This window comes from Stegodyphus dumicola, chromosome 12, assembly GCF_044657685.1.
Source record: "Stegodyphus dumicola isolate Sdum_Otavi_A_Nest chromosome 12, ASM4465768v1".
NCBI classification, from domain to species: domain Eukaryota; kingdom Metazoa; phylum Arthropoda; class Arachnida; order Araneae; family Eresidae; genus Stegodyphus; species Stegodyphus dumicola.
This window is the reverse complement of record NC_140779.1, coordinates 97724324-97742796: the sequence shown is the minus strand read 5'-3', so window position 1 is coordinate 97742796 and position 18473 is coordinate 97724324. Positions and strand designations below refer to the sequence as shown.

At 30.7% G+C, this 18473-nt stretch overlaps 1 protein-coding gene across 1 annotated transcript in view; it reads left to right on the top strand.

Moving 5' to 3' along the window:
* LOC118196398 (uncharacterized) overlaps positions 1-17139 on the top strand; it is a 215260-nt gene extending 198121 nt beyond the window's left edge. Inside the window, exons 24-32 of the mRNA XM_035367847.2 lie at positions 995-1154; positions 3845-3996; positions 4113-4191; positions 4295-4590; positions 6463-6818; positions 9594-9740; positions 9899-10050; positions 11430-11577; positions 12466-17139. Coding sequence (XP_035223738.1) covers positions 995-1154; positions 3845-3996; positions 4113-4191; positions 4295-4590; positions 6463-6818; positions 9594-9740; positions 9899-10050; positions 11430-11577; positions 12466-13823 — 2848 coding nt within the window. The 3' untranslated portion in view covers positions 13824-17139. The remainder of the gene's footprint in view (positions 1-994; positions 1155-3844; positions 3997-4112; positions 4192-4294; positions 4591-6462; positions 6819-9593; positions 9741-9898; positions 10051-11429; positions 11578-12465) is intronic.
* Positions 17140-18473: the final 1334 nt, after the last annotated feature.

Sequence of the window (18473 nt, the reverse complement as noted above, 5' to 3'; positions counted from 1 at the left end):
ATCAATCTATTGATTTAAAATTATTTATTGTATGATTAAAATACTCCTTCCATATAAGCAGTGTTGGTTTTCAACTTTGCTTATATGGAGACTAATTTGACCATAGACAAAAACATTTTGCTTGCTGTCATGGAATAAAAATGAGCAGCCTTTTTCTAAATAACTTAATTCTTTATTTAAATGCCAACAGCTTCTGATTTAAACAAATAATAGAGCATGTAAAGAATATATTTTATTTTATTCACATCACTTTTATTCTACATTATGTAATCTAGGCACAGAAGATGCTTAGTTAAAAAGGGTATTAAATCAACTGCATTGAATCCATCAAGTGCATATTAAAATATGTAATGTAATTATTATTATGTTTCATTATGTAATACAGTGAAACCTAAGTTCATGAATATAATTCTTTCCTGCAGGCCATTCATCATCTAAGTATTTGTAAACTGAAACTAATTTTCCCATAGGTATCAATACAAAATAGTTTAATTCCTAGACCACACATGACTACATTTCAAGAGTACTTTGGATGCAAGTTCTTAGTATGAATACTATGGGAATTGTTAATCTAAGATATGAAAGGGAAACACAATATGAAATAAACTGAAAGTTTAATTTCATATACTAAAAAGTTTAATTTCACTGAACTCATATAAAGGAGACTAGATAACGTAAGTAAAATGTGGCGAAGAATAAAGGAAAAGATAGTATTGTTTGGATGAGGAATACCCTTCTTTACATATATAATATGTATACATATAAAACTGCTTATTATATTTGTTCTAAAACTTATACATATAAAAATACTTAAATACATATATTTACGATATATGTGTTTCTTTAGAAAAGGAAAGGCTGTTTGTTTTTATACATATAAAATACATTTTAGTATTCCATATAAAACTGGGGAATTTTTTTCAAAATAATTATTTAAAAGATAGTTAACTCTTCAGATTTTATACATAATAAATTTATTTATTTTTTCCTGCAGTGAACATTATGATACATACTGCCTAAAAAATTATGGGAATGGTTATTGTGATTACGGCTGCAATAATGAAGAATGTAATTGGGATGGCTTGGATTGTGAATCTGAGCCTCCAAAATTAGCTGATGGAGCACTTACAGCAACTATATTGATGGAGCCAGAGGTAAATATTAATTGATTTCAGCCTGCATTGCTGAATGTTTTTAGTAGTGTCACAAATCATGTTTTTTTTATTATAATTATTGTCTTAAAATATGCAACTGCCTTTTAATTATGAGAATTTGCTGATCATATGTTCACATATTGTTGTTAATTAATTTTTGTGCATATTTTATTAGTACAATGGGAGCTTTATTATTTGTGATTCTTTTTAACTCTCAGTTTTCAGTTACCTATCAGCTGTTCATTTAGTTTGATGGACAGAAGTAATCCACTAAATACAAAGGGAGAAAATCAATCAATAAAATGAAACAACATAAAATAAGCTTCTTTAGAGAATGAAACATAGTCATTATATTAAAAATAAAAAGGCTAACATATTGTTTTAAAGGCAGCAGAAATAGTACAAATAAAACTAAAAAATGAATTTTATTAAAAATTATCACGTGTGTTTAATGATCATGAGATTTCATGTTCTTTATAAATATTTCACTGTGTAATTTCTGTGTCCTGCATTTTATGTGTAATTTTTAATTACCACATTGGATAAGGATTTAGATTTTTGATTACCACATTAACTTGATATTCTTGCTTAATATTTATGATGCAGATATTTACAAATGATTCAGCCAATAATGATTTCAAATTTGGAAACCAAGACTTATTATTGACCTGGGTTCCTCACTTTTATCTTGTTAAAAGTAATTTCAAGGAATCTAGTAAACTACTAAGTGAATAATCGCTTACAGAACAAAAACGTCAGTTCAAGAAGGGTTAATTACCCTTTATTAGCTCAAAATAAAGATTTTACAGTTGGTCCCCTTTCTTGGGGTGTACAGCAAAGCCTCCACTTGGGCTTAAGCTCAAAATGTAAAAAATAAGAACTAACTAATGACTGAGAGAGCCAAAGCTAACACAATTGCAAACTAGTCAGCCCGTAATAGTAACTTAGCCAGCAAAGCTATCGAAAGGCACGTAATACAGTCGAGCATAGTAACAGTTAAGAGATGTAGATAAAGACAAACACGCACCATTCAGGAATCCTAACTCTCTGTCTCTCGAAGTAAGTGGAATTTAATAATTTTTACTGGACTGGTCCTTAATACTTTCTACTTCTCATTTGCATTTAATGTGATTCTAAAAACTCATTCTGGTAAGGAATTGTAAACTGAAGCTAGAAGAGATAGGAAAGTGGTATAAACTTAAAATAACTGCTTTAAAATTAAAATATACCTTACAAACCAATAGGGATTAATCTGGACTGAAATTGATTCATTCTGAACAAAACTTTCTCATCTTACTAATTGCTTAATTCTCAGCTCTCCGTAACTGTAGATATGCCTCACAAACGTATGTGTTTTCTGGTAGGGTTGTCAATTCAGATCAGTGTTGTTATTATAACTAATCTCGCTTGCCTGATATCAGAACAAGCCCACGAAATTCATCATGGCAAAGAGATAAGATTGTGGCAAGGAGGCAAGAGCCTTGGCACCATACAGGTGACAGTAGACTTTGTTAGGTTTCACCCCCAATTTTGAAAGTGGGTAGGTTCGAGGGTCTTTCACCCCTCTTCCCCTACCACCACCATCTCAAAATGTCCTAAATTTGATTTAGGATACCTTTTGCCACATATTTTGAGTACCCCTTGCCGCACAGACACTATACATTTACAAACAACATACATGCCTTCTCCGGGATTTGAATCCAAGCCCTTAGTACTTGGTACAGTATTCACAATCACTAACCACAACTCCAGCTGAGCTACATTCAGATTAGTAGATACTATATGTGTGTGTAACCAAAAACAATTATAAACATAGGAAAGTCAATATAGTGAGTAGCATATATGATTACATATATATGATTGACTTTCAGTACTTATGAATGATTCTTGTGTGTAAATAATCAGATTTCCATATTCATTTTCAGTTTATAAGATTTGTTATTAATATCTACATTGATGCTTAACTGGAAGTTTCCCCTTTTGTTTTCACTCTGAGACCGGTACTTACGTATTAACGCAACCAGGCCAAAATTCGCATAAATTGCCAAATTTGGCGACCTTACTTACGGCAACCCTACGTGTTATACATAGTTTTGTAAAAAGAGCATGTGGAGATTCACAAAATTTTCCTGCAAATTTTTGTAATTTATGAGAAAATAGCAGTGTAGATGGATAAAGTCAAGTGTGTGCGCAATGCCATTTTTGTGCAATTCTGGGATGTTTTTTTAAGTAAAAATAAATCGATGTGTACATGATTATGGCAAATACGGTTTTCAATCAGTGCTAAAAGCAACAGCCAAAAGATTTCCGCCGAAAAAATAATTCTGCAACTTATTCAAATTCGAAACTGGAAGGGTTTAATTACTATTTTATATTTTAAAACAAAATAATATAAAAAACTGTATTAAAAATTATCTGTAATTAATAAATGTACATTTTCTTTCTATTCATACTTTTTTACTCAAACTTGCAAATCGCACCAACCTGGTTGCGATAATATGTAAGTACCCTCAGACCTAACCGTGTCATGAGTTATGAACTTCTCTTTGCAAGATATCTATAATTTTAGTATTGATTTAGGATATCAATATCAAAAAATGAATTTTTAAAATTTTTACATTAGACTTTTTTTTCATGATATTTAATTTGAATATTTAAACTCATGTTAAAAATGCATAATTTAATTTCAGGTGTTTTTAAATAACTCAGTACCTTTTCTAAGAGAGATTGGACATGCTTTAAGAACAATTGTTCGTATTAAAAAGGATGAAAATGGTCAACCAATGGTTTATCCTTGGCATACCAAAGATGTTCCTCCTGGTTATCATTATAAAAAGCAGGGGTAAATATTAATTTCTTTCTTTCTTTCATACATTTTTTTTTTATTTTAAACTTTTATGTAAATGCTGAGCAACAGTCTACATTTCTAATATTTTCAATATATTAATTTTGTTACAGAAGTAAAATTTATATGGAAATTGATAACCGAAGGTGTGTCAAAACTGCTGCTACTGAATGTTTTCAGTCGGCAACAAAAGTAAGCTTTTGTATTTATGAATAGTAATTTTTTACAGATATAATAAATACATTAACAAATAAGGATGATAATGATATCTTGTATTTACTTGATATTTTTGTAGGCTGCACAATTCCTTGCTGCTGCTCACTCACGGCAAGCATTTGCTTTCCAAATTCAAGAAATCAGTGGAGAGGATAAAGAGAAACCTGCTGGAGTTCAGATGTATTATTATCCTGATCTAATGTACATCGTGATTGGAGTAATAATATTAATAATAATGGGATTATTGTTTGGAGTTTTGTTTACAACCCGCAAACGAGCAAGGGGTATAACCTGGTTTCCTGAAGGCTTTTTTAGAACTAGTAGTAGTCAGCGAAGAAGATCTCGCAGAAGAGGTCCTGATGGACAAGAAATGAGGTTTGTGTTATTTACAAAAAATATTTTATGTATTTATTAAATTTGCTGTTTCTATTGTATATATGAAATTGCACAAATTTTTTCCTTGATTGCAAAATCCTAATGCAGTATTAAAATAAATCTGGATTTCTGATTGCAGTATTTATTCTGTTGAAGGTAAGAGTAATTGTTGTGCATTTTGAATTCATCCTTTTCGAACTTCCCTCCCTCATAAGTTAATATAATTACTACAAAACAGGTTTGTTTATATGTGGGTGGGAACAGATAAAATACTTTATTTATACTGCAATGGACTTAAAATATTTATTTAAATATATAGTATGTATCTGATTATGTGTGAAACAATTCAGTAAATGCTGTCTCATCTGACCTACTGTTCATATTAATGCCAATATGTTAAAGCTACTGAATCAGCAACAATTAATTATGGTAACAGATACATTTTTTTCTTTTTTTAAATATGTGTTTAAAATTTATGAAAAGTTTGATTTTGTTTCATTAAAGAAGGTAAAAATAGTTGAACGAAGCTAAAAGATAAAAATTTGTTTTATATTTTTTTATAAAGTTGGTATACGAAGTCGTTTTTAGACATCTAAAATGTTATTCTTATAAGGACGTTAAATCTACTATTATAATTAAAATCTAACATATAATTTTCCCCTTCAATCCTGTGATGAGAGCAAATAAAATCTGTGGTATAATTATCGTATAAAGTTATTTTTAGTATATTATGATTATTTAATTATTTATGGCTGCTTTTGAGACCTAAGGAGCAGCAGAGAATAGTATGAAGGGTGAGATTCGTGTTACAGGGAAGCAGAAATGAAGATATCTTATTAGATATTATAATATTAATATAATTATGTATTTTTATTTGGTAGGCATCTGTACTTTAGCCATAACTATTAATTTGTGATGTTTTTACTATAACCATGTCCTTTAGAAAATAAATTATTTGCATAATTTTCCCCTTTCAATTTTTGGACGATAAAATTAGTAAAAAAAATCTGATGTGTTGTATTCTGTGCACATGACTTCCTTGTATGGCCCATTATCTTATACATATTTTACTACTCTTCATTTGTGCTTATTTCCTCAAATTATTCTAACTTAATTAGCTGAACTCTCAAGGCAAGTTGAAAATTACTCTAAAAATTACAAATTTTGAAATTAAATATCCTGGTCAGTTTTGTTTTACAGTGATCAAACTTCTCATAATTTTATTTTTTCTTAATGAGTATTAAACTTCTCTAAATATAAGCATAGGAACCAGAAGACCACATTAAAAGACAATTTCATTATTTGTCCAAAATTAATTAATCTGACATTGCCAAAACATGAATATTTTCTTCATTTAAAACACTTCTGTAATTGAAAGTATATGATTATGATGAATGAATGTGAAAATAAAAGACAGGAAAGAGGTGTGGTTCTCTCTCTATATATATATGTTTAGGAAATAAATTATTATATATTATATATATATATATATATATACAATGCCTTTAGTGCTGCTAAATGCAGTAAAGAATGGAGCTGAACAACTAGAGGTTATAGCAGTCCCATATACAAAATTTGAGGGTTCTATGGCTAATCATTTTTGTGTTGGGCAAGATACATACATACATCAGAAAAAATCCTTTTTATAGTCTGTATTAGAAAAAAGAGTTTTTTTATTCTGTCCATCCATACAGACATCATGCAAAAAAATGGTCAAAATTTATTCGAGAACAGTCAAAATGGATATTTCCATTAAAATATGATACCAAAATTTTTTTACAAGTGCAGTACTTAACAATATTTTGTTTTATCTGTTAGACATTATTTTTTAGCTTAAGAATTACTAGACTAATTATTTTCTTTCCATTTTAGAAATTTGAACAAACAGTCTTCGGCCAATAGAGTGGATGTAAATTCCAATGACAATGCTGCCTCTCCTCCAGCTCCTCCTTTGCCGCCATCCGATTCTAATCAGTGGAGTGATGATGATGGGTTGGATCATCCCCCTGTCAAAAGAATGAAAAGTGAGAAATCTCAAGATGGGAGTTTTGGTGACAGTCAGAGTTCAATTGCACCACCTGAGTATGATGAGAGTGATCCACGTCAATGGACTCAACAGCATTTGGATGCTGCTGATGTTAGAAACCCTGATATTTTAGCCTTAACCCCACCTCAGGGAGATGGTGATATGGAACCTGGGAGTGTAGATGTTAATGTTCAAGGACCTGGTAAATATGTGTTTAGTGTTTATTCTTATTTGGTTATCTTGTAATGTCATGTGTGTCATGACTTATCTTAGCAAGTAAAATTTGAATCTAATGTATCCTTCAAAACATTTCGATAGATTGTCAGATATATTTTCTTATGTATAAATCTTCCTTAGAGTTCTTATATTTCTTTGGAAGTTGTAAGACCTTTTGCCATGTTTGAAAAGCATATGTGTCCAGAATGGATCGTCTGAGTGGTGTCCAAAAGCAACAGTGCTATATGCTGTCCCTTTCTTAGTTTAGGAAAATTTTTTAATTTCTGAGATAAGAAGATTGTAGAATGACTTGGGGGGAGGGGGAGTTATTTTTCAATAAGCTTCAAACTTGTAAATGAGTGACAGGAAGGTAATTTTTATCCATCTCCTTAAAATAAGATATATTTTTACTTTTTAATTTTCCTTGTGGAGAGTCAGCAGTTTAATCTTTCGTGTGCAATTGCACAAAAAAGTAATCATTAAAGTCTGCTTTATTTTGAGCTGTTATTAATTTTCACATTCATTCGTACAAAATGGGAGTTACCTTGTCTGTTTTAGATTTGAATCCAAGTATATTAAAATCTGTCATCAAAACTCAGCATTTTCTAAAGTAACATTTAGTGAAATTAAACATTTCTGTTACAGTTTCATATCTTATCATTAGAACATTTTCTTTAGTTACCAGTTTATCAAATTTATTATCAATTCTTGTAAATCTTCATGGTAAATGAAGCAAATTTTTCTGAAGACTGTTTTTTCTTATATGCTGTGATGTTTGCGCTACCAGCTCTCATGTACCACGTGAATGTTGCTATGTAATTTTCAGTTTTCAATTTCAGCATTTGTCCATACAGACAATCTTTCTGAAACTTTTCTCATCGTGGTACACATTTCAAGTTCTAAAAATTTGAAGGAACACAAGAGTTAATTTGTGTTAGTTATGAAAAATAAAAACATGGGTATATGAGATAAACAAAGTAAATATTTATTCTTTTTATATCCTACCTTTAAAAGAAACATTTTTCAGTCTTTAATTTTACAAAAATTGACACATAAAGCTAATAAAATGAAAGATATAATATAACAAAATGTAAACATTCTTAATTTTTAATAACTATGATGTGTTTGAGTCTTCAGATTACAAATCCTTTTAATGTCAGATGTAGTGATAGAAACATGAATTTTTGTATAATATACCACATTAAGTTGGGTTCTGTATCTGAATTTTATTGCAGTGTAATATAAAATAATGCTGATAAATAAACAAATTGTCATAAAAGAAAAGAAAATATGAGTATTCTGTTTTGATAAGTTCAGATATTCTTCTGACAAACTTACACAAAATTTGTTTAAAGGCAGTTGTTTAAATTTTTGTTTTATACCAGAATCAGATATCGTATCAATTAATGTTTTAAAATCAGCTGTGTTCTCAGCGATTGGCTGGTTGTCATGAAGCGATTTTGAATCCAAACATTGTCCCATGGCACTGTGGGAAACACTGAAACATATCCTTTGCTTCTGAGCATATAACAGAAACACTATCACAAATGCATTCTGTGCATATTTTGTTGGCAACATAAACCATTTGGTGTCATGCAACATTAATATATTTATTATGTGTGTAATTTAAACCACTTTATTTTAGTTTTTCTCTTTAAATTTCTTTATATTTTATGTACCTTTTATGCATTAAACACAATTTAAAAGAGTTGTTTTAAATTGTGTTTAATACATAGAAGCAGACAATGTTTCCTTGTTCCCTAATCTCAATTCATAACTTTTTGTGAAACACAGTTTGGGAAACGCTGCTTTGTAAGATCTTTATTTCACATTGAATCTTAGTTTTTTTTTTTTTTTTTTTTTTTTTTTTTTTAAGATATATATTAACCGTGCTTTTTACACAGTCAGTCATTTCCAGTTTTTGAAATTTCTTAGATCTCTGCCATTTATCAAAGCACAGTACATACAAAAAAATGGAATATCAAGTGATATTCACCTACCATAATGAAGTTAAAATCATGGGAAAAAGAGCATTGAGGGAAGAGAAATATGAATAGCTTAACAACTTTACTGATTCTTAGAAATTTTGACTGTTTTAAACTTTATAGTCTCCAATTTAGCAAATGACTTACAAACCACCTTAGGAAATTGATTTTGATAAGTTCATATATACTATTCATTAGGTTATTGAGAGTATGAAGAAGCTAAATGCTAATTTTTTTCTCATTTACAGAAATGCTTTCTAGGTTACAGATTAGTGATAGATTTTTAGGTAGCATTTAGTCATGGATATTAGAAGAAATAAATATGTATGTGTATTGAGTCAAAGGTTCTTTAAAGTTTTTAGACTACAGACAACTAAATATATTTATTTGATATTATATTGGGGAAGAAATATTGATCCTTAAGGCAGCGTTTGATTGCTGGGAAGTTTAAATTAACACTTGCATGGTGCTGAAACTGTGGCATTTTAAATAGTGATTCAATGAGGAAGTACTATCAGAGGCATAGCTAGGGTTTTCAGCACCTAAGGTCAAATGAAGATTTTGCATCCCTTCCTCTTTGCTAAAATGCAATGGGGAAGGGAAAGAAAATTGTATGGATAATGCACCTGGGGAGAGATCCCCCCCCACCGGGAAGCTGTGCCACTGAATATCGTATTTGTTGAAATTATTGTAAATGTACTCTGTCTATTGAAACTGAGCTGTAATATATCTCAAGATTACATTTCATAGGCTCATTGTTTTTTCTTTCTTGTAAGGTGGTCTTACCCCTTTGATGTTGGCATCCTTTAGAGGAGGAGGAATAGATGTTATTGAAGATGGAGATGATGATGATGGCTCTGGTAGCATGATACAAGATTTGTTAATGCAGGGAGCTAAAATTAACATGACTTTAGAAAGAACAGGTATGTGAAAGGTAGAAATTAAATAATTTTGGAGTTTTTTATTCATGGTATTGAATTAATTAATTAATCTTTCTTCTGTGCACCTTTCCCCCTTCCCCATTATGTCATCCTGATGCATAATTTCTTGTGATGTAACATTCAATCATGAATACTTTTAGGAGAAACATCTTTGCATCTAGCTGCAAGATATGCACGAGCTGATGCTGCTAAAAGACTTTTAGATGCTGGAGCTGATGCCAATGCACAAGATAACACAGGGCGTACACCTCTACATGCAGCAGTTTCAGCAGATGCACAAGGAGTTTTTCAAGTATGTTAAAAATTTAGTTTCATGAGACTGAAAAGCATATCTTTTATAAACTGAATAAAAGTATCTGGACATTGAAATAAATTATATAACTTGTGCATATTAAGGCTTTTTTGATAGATGATAATACGTAAAATTTTTAATACATTTTCATATGTAATTTTTCAGTATGATCTGTGTCAGAGAGAATCAAAAATAAATATGTAACTAAAAATATTTGGTACTTTTTCGTTTCGCCGGCGCAAATCTCGCCAAGCAGACTTTATTGGCGCAACATATCATATACAAGTATGCACATAAAAAATTTTAGTTCTAAAAATTTTTTATTTTGAAGGCATAAACATTTTAATATCATTTAAAATTTTGTAAAACGCCAATAAATAAAGACAACAAATTTGTAAAAATATTTTAATTTAAGAATTTACTATGCTTTCATGATTCAACACCCTGATTCGCCGGTTCATATCACGTTACCACAAGTGATCTCATCTCATGTAAAGTACACTACAAAAATCTAATTCTCTCGGTAATTATCTACATTAATTTCAAGTTAAATCTTAATTTGGAGTACAAGTTTAAATGCAGGAATTAATTCAATTTGTACAAATAGCTTACTCAGAAATTATATAAAACCACAGTGTTGTACTTCGCTAGTGCATTCTTAATAGAATTGATAAATTTAACCCTTGACTTTGCCTTTTTTGTATTTTCACCTTTGGGTGAGTGGTGTGATTGCATCCTAATCGACTTAATTATCACGAATGATCCTAGGGCATAAAACTGAACTATTTGGGTAAAAATTCTATATAATTGTATGCCAGTATTGAAAGAAACAATCATCTGATAAGAAATGGCTGCGACTTGTTATGAAGACGAGGCGTAAAAGGTTACCTGCGAAGATATTCAGTTTGGCATCAGTTGTACCGTTATAGGCGACTTTATCGCCTGTGCCGGCAAAACGGAAAAGTACCAAATATTTTTATGAAAAATATGAGTTCAGAGTTTATTATATATTTTGTACTTGTATAAACCAGTCTCATGTTCAAAGAATATTCTGACAAAATTCTACATCTATGAAAAATTAACTGTTGTGACAAGAATGAAAAAAATAAATAAATAAATAAAAATAAATCTTTTTGTGATTATATTCTTTTTTTTTCCCCTTATACAATAAATTTGTATTATGCCAAGTTAAAATATTAATTTAGTTTGTTATGATATCTAGTATGCAAATTTATTTACCTTATAAACTTCTATCAGTAACATCAAATTCTGTCTGTAAGTCTTTTTTGTAAATTTTCTTTTTTAATTAAATGCATTAGCTTTTCTTAAGTATATTATAAATGCACATTTAATGAAAATATTTATGTAATTATTTCCAGATTTTGCTGAGGAATAGAGCTACAAACCTGAATGCTCGCATGCATGATGGAACAACCCCTTTAATACTTGCTGCTCGTCTTGCAATTGAAGGTATGGTAGAAGAACTAGTGAATGCAGAGGCTGATATTAATGCTGCGGATGATCATGGTAGGTTTTGCAGGCCAATCTAGAATATAATCTACTTTTTGCTTTCAGCGTAAAGTCAATATGTATTGGTTTAGACCAAGCTGTTGTATACCAGCAGTTTAATTATAATATAGATTAGTACTATTAATACTATTTGATTTTTAATGTTTTATAAATTATTATTATTGGCAGCGATGTTTTTTAACCCTGAACACTGCATTTAAATATTAATAGTAGCAGATAAATGCTTTCCTATAGCATAATGCTTTCGTCTGATTTTTTTATAACATTAATAATTTAGCCTTTTTAATATTCTTACATCAAAATATATTTTAACTTTTCCAGTATTGAATATATATTGCAGTTTCTGAATTTTAATTTGTTTTGCTGTAAATTAAGAAACTTAATTATTCCCTTTAAAAAAGTTGCAGTATTTTTAGCAAAAAAATATCTGAAATGTTTGAAATATAATTCTTTGTCTTTCTCCTTTTTTTAATTGGTCTTTAAAACTCTAAAGTTGCTCCTAATTATAGCAACTGTAATTTCAGTTGGATTTTGATTGGGATTCATTATATTGAATATTATCATAAAACAGCTTTTTGTTGAGCAATAACTTGTAATGGAAAATTGATTTTAATTCTTAACATTTTTAACTCTTCATTTCAAATCAAATATTTTAATGGCTGTATTCTCAAATGGTTTAAAAAAATGTTTGAAATATCGTGATCAGAATTTGAATCTTATTATCAGTCCTATAGTGCAGATGTAAAAATTGCGGACATCATATGAGTATGTTCTTGTTTCTTGTATCCTTGTAAATTCTATCTTTTGATTATAGTGCATCCTGTATAAATGTGAATTAAATTATGTATTTTTAATTATCTTAATGAGTTTTATATCTTCTTGCAGGTAAAACAGCTTTGCATTGGGCTGCAGCTGTAAATAATGTTGATGCAGTTCGTGTACTTATATCACATGGTGTTAACAAAGATGCACAGGATAATAAAGAAGAAACTCCTCTTTTTCTTGCTGCCAGAGAAGGTAGTTATCAAGCTGCAAAAATCCTTTTGGAAAATCTAGCAAACAAAGAAATTACAGATCATATGGACAGATTACCACGTGACGTAGCCTGTGAACGCATGCATATTGACATTGTGCGTTTGTTGGAAGAGTATGTTCCCCCGAGCCCTCAGATAGCAAATGGTAATTTGAATTCAGGATCACCTGCAGTACTACTATCAAGCCTGCTTGGGTCTTCTAAATCAAAACCTAAACGAAGAATTAAAATAAACAATGTTGGTTCAGCACCAACAAGGGAAACATCTGAATCTGCAACTCAGAATGTTGAAAATGGAATTAGAAGGAAACCATCAATTAAAAGGCGAAAAGAATCATCACATATGCTTGTACAAGGAATGGATGGTTCTATGTCCCTCTCACCTGGTGAATCCCTCACTTCTCCAAATGGTATGGGGCAAAGTGGAATAGAAAATTCTGAGCCAATTTATACACAGTTGACTAATGTGTTACATTTGCAGCCCAATACTATGAAACAGTTGCCTTCATATGATGATAGGCTTAAAATAAACTACTGCTCAATGGCTGCGTCAATGGATAATCAGGGATTGGGTCCAATGTATTTGGATCCTGGTTTAACAAATTCTATGCAGAATGCATCTTCACATCACATGCGGCAAAACTCCATGCCAAATAATGGTGCAGTGCCGCCATCATCACGTCCTTACAATTCTGCCTCGCCAATAAAACAGCGACCATCCTTACCTACATCACCTACTCATATGGCAGCAATGAGAGCTGCTCATCACCAACGGACTACAAAACTACAGTCTCAGGGTGGGGGTAATCCAACATATGACTATCCTTCAGCAATATCTGATGTACAGCACTTAATGGGATCTAGCCTAAAGACAGGGGTGCAAGGTAATGGACAGCAATCATTATACCCTCATTTATTTCATTATCCTACACCTCCATCTCAGCACAGTCATAGTGGTGGTGAATCTACACCACAACATTATCTTCATCCACCTGAGACTTACTTGACACCTTCTCCTGAATCACCAGGGCAATGGTCAAGCTCATCACCACATTCTGCCCAGTCAGACTGGTCTGAGAGCATAGCCAGTCCAATGGGACATGTTCATCCTCAACATGCAGTTGATCATTCACAGCATCAAAAACTGTTACCTGTGAGTACTAACCAACAAGTTTCTGTGGCTCAGTCGCCAGAAGCTGTTTTTATATAAAAAATATCACACAGTGTCTGAAATTCAGATTTAAGATATGCTGCATGTCTGCCATAAAATGAGTGCTAATGCTTTTGAGACTTCACATATTCTTCATTTTTGTATAGTTCATATTATACATCAAAAAGACATCTCTGAAATCACAGAATAGTGCAGAGTTATTTATTATACATTTTCTAGTTTTTAACTCAAATATGTTTTCTTGAATCTTCATCTTAGATGTTCAGTTTCGTGGTTTTTACTACTGATTATTTAAGAATTGCAGCATTTAATGCATTTGCTGATGGACAGCCAAAAGTTTCATTGTGTATATTAAGCTTTTCATTGTAGTAAAATTGAACAATATCAATTTTATTCATGTACATCATCAGGCAGTTGCATTTGTAGTGTTGCAAAATTGTGATTGTGCCATTTTTATAAGTGAAAAAGGACAGACATTTCATTCATTTGCTGAGATAGATAAAAATCTGTCCAGTTATTTTGTATAAAATAAATTCTTCGTACTGTGCATTTGATGAGAGTGTAAATTCACCTGTTTGTATATTTTGTAGCATTTTGGGAATTTTATTGTATATTAATGTAAACTTGCAAATGTTATATCTTGTATCATTGTTTAAAAATATTTCAAGTTAAAAGAATGTACGAAATTCTCTGACTGAAAAAAAAATGTTATGTAAATCTTCACTGGTTTTAAAATAGAATACTTTTGTATGAATATTTGAAGGGGTATATTTGATTCAGCCCTTGTTTAATTTCAAACTATGCACTGAAATGCTTTCCAAATCATTTTCTTTACCTTTTTCTTAGTAAAGAAAATGATTAAAAACTCAAAAGTGCATAAGTGAATATGTATAACATTCTGTGCAGTAGTTTTTTCAGTGTTGCTCTACGTTTTAGGTGACAATATGACTAATTTGTAAAGTTATACACTTAAAAAATTACCAGTATGGTATTGTGATTGTGTGCATTACATACAAGATTATGCTCGGCATTTTATACTAAACTAAGCAGTACATGGCAAAATGAACTTTTAATTTGTGCCACTTCATATAAATTATTCATATTTGATAATTATAAGAAATATCTGGAGAATACATGATCAAATTAATATTAGCCAACTAATAAAGCATATCAGCATATAGCCTATATTTCTAATGTGTATTATATCAAAAGTTTTAAAAGAATCTCAATATTTATTTCTTCATTTTACCCCCTCCTTATAATCTTGAATCATTAATGCAGTGCATTTTTAATATACTCATAAAATTCTCATCATAATTATTTTCTGATTAATTCTAAAGTTTTTGCACTCCATATGCAGAGGCTGTATGAATAACACATGTAGCAATTACAAAGGGCTCCCACATACCGAGAGACCGACAAATCATTAATTCTTAACAATAAATATAATGTCTGTCTTAAGGCAGCTACTGAAAGTTTGAATGCATGTCTGTATTTCGCAAATCTCCCATTGTTCATATACTGAAATTTGCTGTATTTGTAAATTCTCCATGACATAAGTATTTCCAAAAGCCATATAAAAGGAATAATAATATATTTTGATTGAAAAAAAATTTAAATTATGTATATACTTCATACCTGTAACATTAAAAAACTGATTGTATATATAAGAAAATTATAAAAATCAGCTCTTAAATTAAAAAGGTAACAAGTTAAATTGTAAGAAATGCTTACTCATTTAAAGTGGTGATTTCAGGAGGTTCACTGTCATTAAGAAACATTTAACATTCGCAAATAATTTTCATGTAGTCAGACTGAAATTGACAAGAAACTGTTATTTTCTCTGCATAGCATTATTTATTCATAGGCAGTAACCGTATCGTAACCTTTATTTAGATTTCTCATAATGATGTATTTTGAACACTGAATCTTTATTCAGTTAAAATTTTATCTTAAACTGAGAGCTTCTTTTAGGGTATGGTAGGTAAATAAAAAATATCAATTCCTTGCATTTCAGGATCGTATTTATGCTCTTATAACAAAATTTTATTGCATTGTTTATAGCTAAAAGATATTTTATTATTATATTTACTTACTTAATAACATACATCTTAATGAGTACACAAGGAAGTTCGATTAAAATTTTTAGAATGCTAATATAACTTCTGTGATTTTTATAGGTTACAATAGTTAAAAAATATATTTTTTATGTATAAAGCTTTCAAACTACATTACAGTTTTTCAAATCTTTTTGTTACATTTTTATGTATCTTTTAAGTTTTATTTCTGAATAACTTAGAAGCTGTTGTGATTGCTCAAACATTTATAAAGTAGTGCCTTTATCTCTTTAAGGAAGACTTGGTGCTAAGAATTTATGTATTTTTACCTACATAAAATGAGATGTTGCTGCCTTCATGATCCAGTTTAAGACATTAAAAATGTGTACTATACATAGAGTATTTATTTGCATCTAGAATTTCTTATGGTTAACATGTTTAAATTTACTTCAGTCATTGATAAGATGTTGGTTAATAATAATCTTTATGAAACTGCTGTATTTAAACCACTGTTTCTTAAACTTTTGGGTTACTGCCCTTTGTGTGAGCACTGCATATATGGTCCTGCAAAAGTAATAGTAATGACAACACAGTACAGCAGTACTTGTATTACAATAGTTATAATATTGTTTTAGTATTTAATCAATGACATGAATGAGCTTGGTAAAAGAGTGTATAGCTTCTTTTAAAATCTAAAGTTTAAAGCTTCCTTACCACTCCTTGATTACTAATGTCTTCCTGATCTGAGGGCTTGGTATTGCCCATTTGTAAGAAAAACTGGATTTAAACAAAGGCTTGGACTGTTGGTTACAAAATGTTTTTAAATTCTGTGTTATAGGAATGATTGTACAGGAAGAGAAATCATTAAAAAATTGTTGTATTTATTTTTTTATGGATAAAACATCTGAAATTTGCAAATAAACTTGTGCTCAAATAATATTTAGATAATGCTCATATGTGCGAGTTTTTAAAGTTATATCAAACTTCTGTCTATGTTCTGTGCATGGACTCTCTTGCCAATGAAGTTTTAAAAATATGGGAACAAACTAAGATATGTGATAATATTGCACATGTTGTAAGAACAAAGTTAATATTTAACATTTTTATATTATTATTGTGAGCAGTGTATAGTTATACTTTCATTGTCAAAGAATTTTCTTATAACAGAAACTAGCTATTATTTTTGTAGCTCTGTTTCTGTAAGTATTGTAAAATTAATATTTTGTTCTGAAGTATCTGTTTTTCAGAGAAATATTTTTGTATTGTAGTTTTTCTAAATAAAAGTTCTTATTAAATAACTTGGTTGCTTTCATCATTAAGTCTTGTCTAAAATAAAAGTTATAAAAATAAAAATTATAAAAGTTATAAAATTTAAATAAATATATTTTAGTAATATTTGGATATGCATAAGAATGTCTCTGGCCCTAAGGTGTCTGCTCTTTATTGCGTATTTTTTAAATGTTGTTAGGCTTAATCAGATGTTTACCGTCTGTCAGATTACAGTAAAAAATGTAATGATTAGGGTCACCCCTTTCGCCACGTATGCAGAGATCCGTGGGGCACAAGCCTCTGTCATGAAAGTAGGTTGGGAAAGGACCGTGCCCTGTGATATACTGATTCAGAACATGGTCATAGTGTAGTGTCTCTTTGTCAGTTCTTGGGAAAAAATCGTGGACTCTTCTGCCTTGCAATGCAGAATCCCATTCTTCCTGCCACTTTGAGTCGAGAATTGCATTCAGTAAAAATTTTATATGGGACTTGGATCACCTCACTCTTGATGTTAGTCGTTGCATCCTTTGCAAGGAGGTCAGCCGCCTCGTTGCCGTCGTTCCCGTTGTGGGCTTTCACAAAATTGAGGAAAAAGTGGATTTCTGGGTGGGCGCTTATTGTGTTTTGAATATCCCGAACCAGTCCTTCTGGACATATAATGCAGATTGACTATCTGAATAAATTGCCATTGTCCTGAAATTATTTGATATGGCTTTATTTACTGCAGATTGAATTGCTGACAGCTCAGCTTGGTAAACAGAATTTTCTGAAGATAATTTTCCTTGCCATATTGCTGGAATAGAGGAAGATGAGTAGATTACTGAAGCTGCGTCCACTTCTCCATGAATTTTAGAGCCGTCTGTAAATGCTCTTGGACAATCTTGACTATTGATTGCTGATGCGTCCGTATTGATTATTAAATTTACTTAAACTTTGCAGGGATGGTAAGTCAGTGATATGGCGCTTTAGACTCATATTTTGAGGTACGAAACGTAAGCATTCTTCTTTCAACTTTCAACTGGAGTACTTTGGCTTTTATTGATTCCTTTGTCACAATTAAATGAAGGGGAGGTATCCCAGTGAGAATGCATAAATAGTAATTAGCTGTCGTTCTATAGGCTTTGCAGATGTTCAGGAGAAAAGGTTTCTATATGGCGAAAAGTTTCCTTTTCTTCCTGTCTGTCATAGTCTCAAACCAAGTTGCAGCGCCGAACCCCATAAATCACTATACTCGATATTACTGTTGCATATAAAATTTTTTGAATATGATGACGAAGTCCCCAGTTGCTGCCTTGCGGTTTTTTTTTTTTTTTTTTTTTTTTTTTTTTTTTTTGAAGTTATTAGCGATTTGAATTGTCTTTTT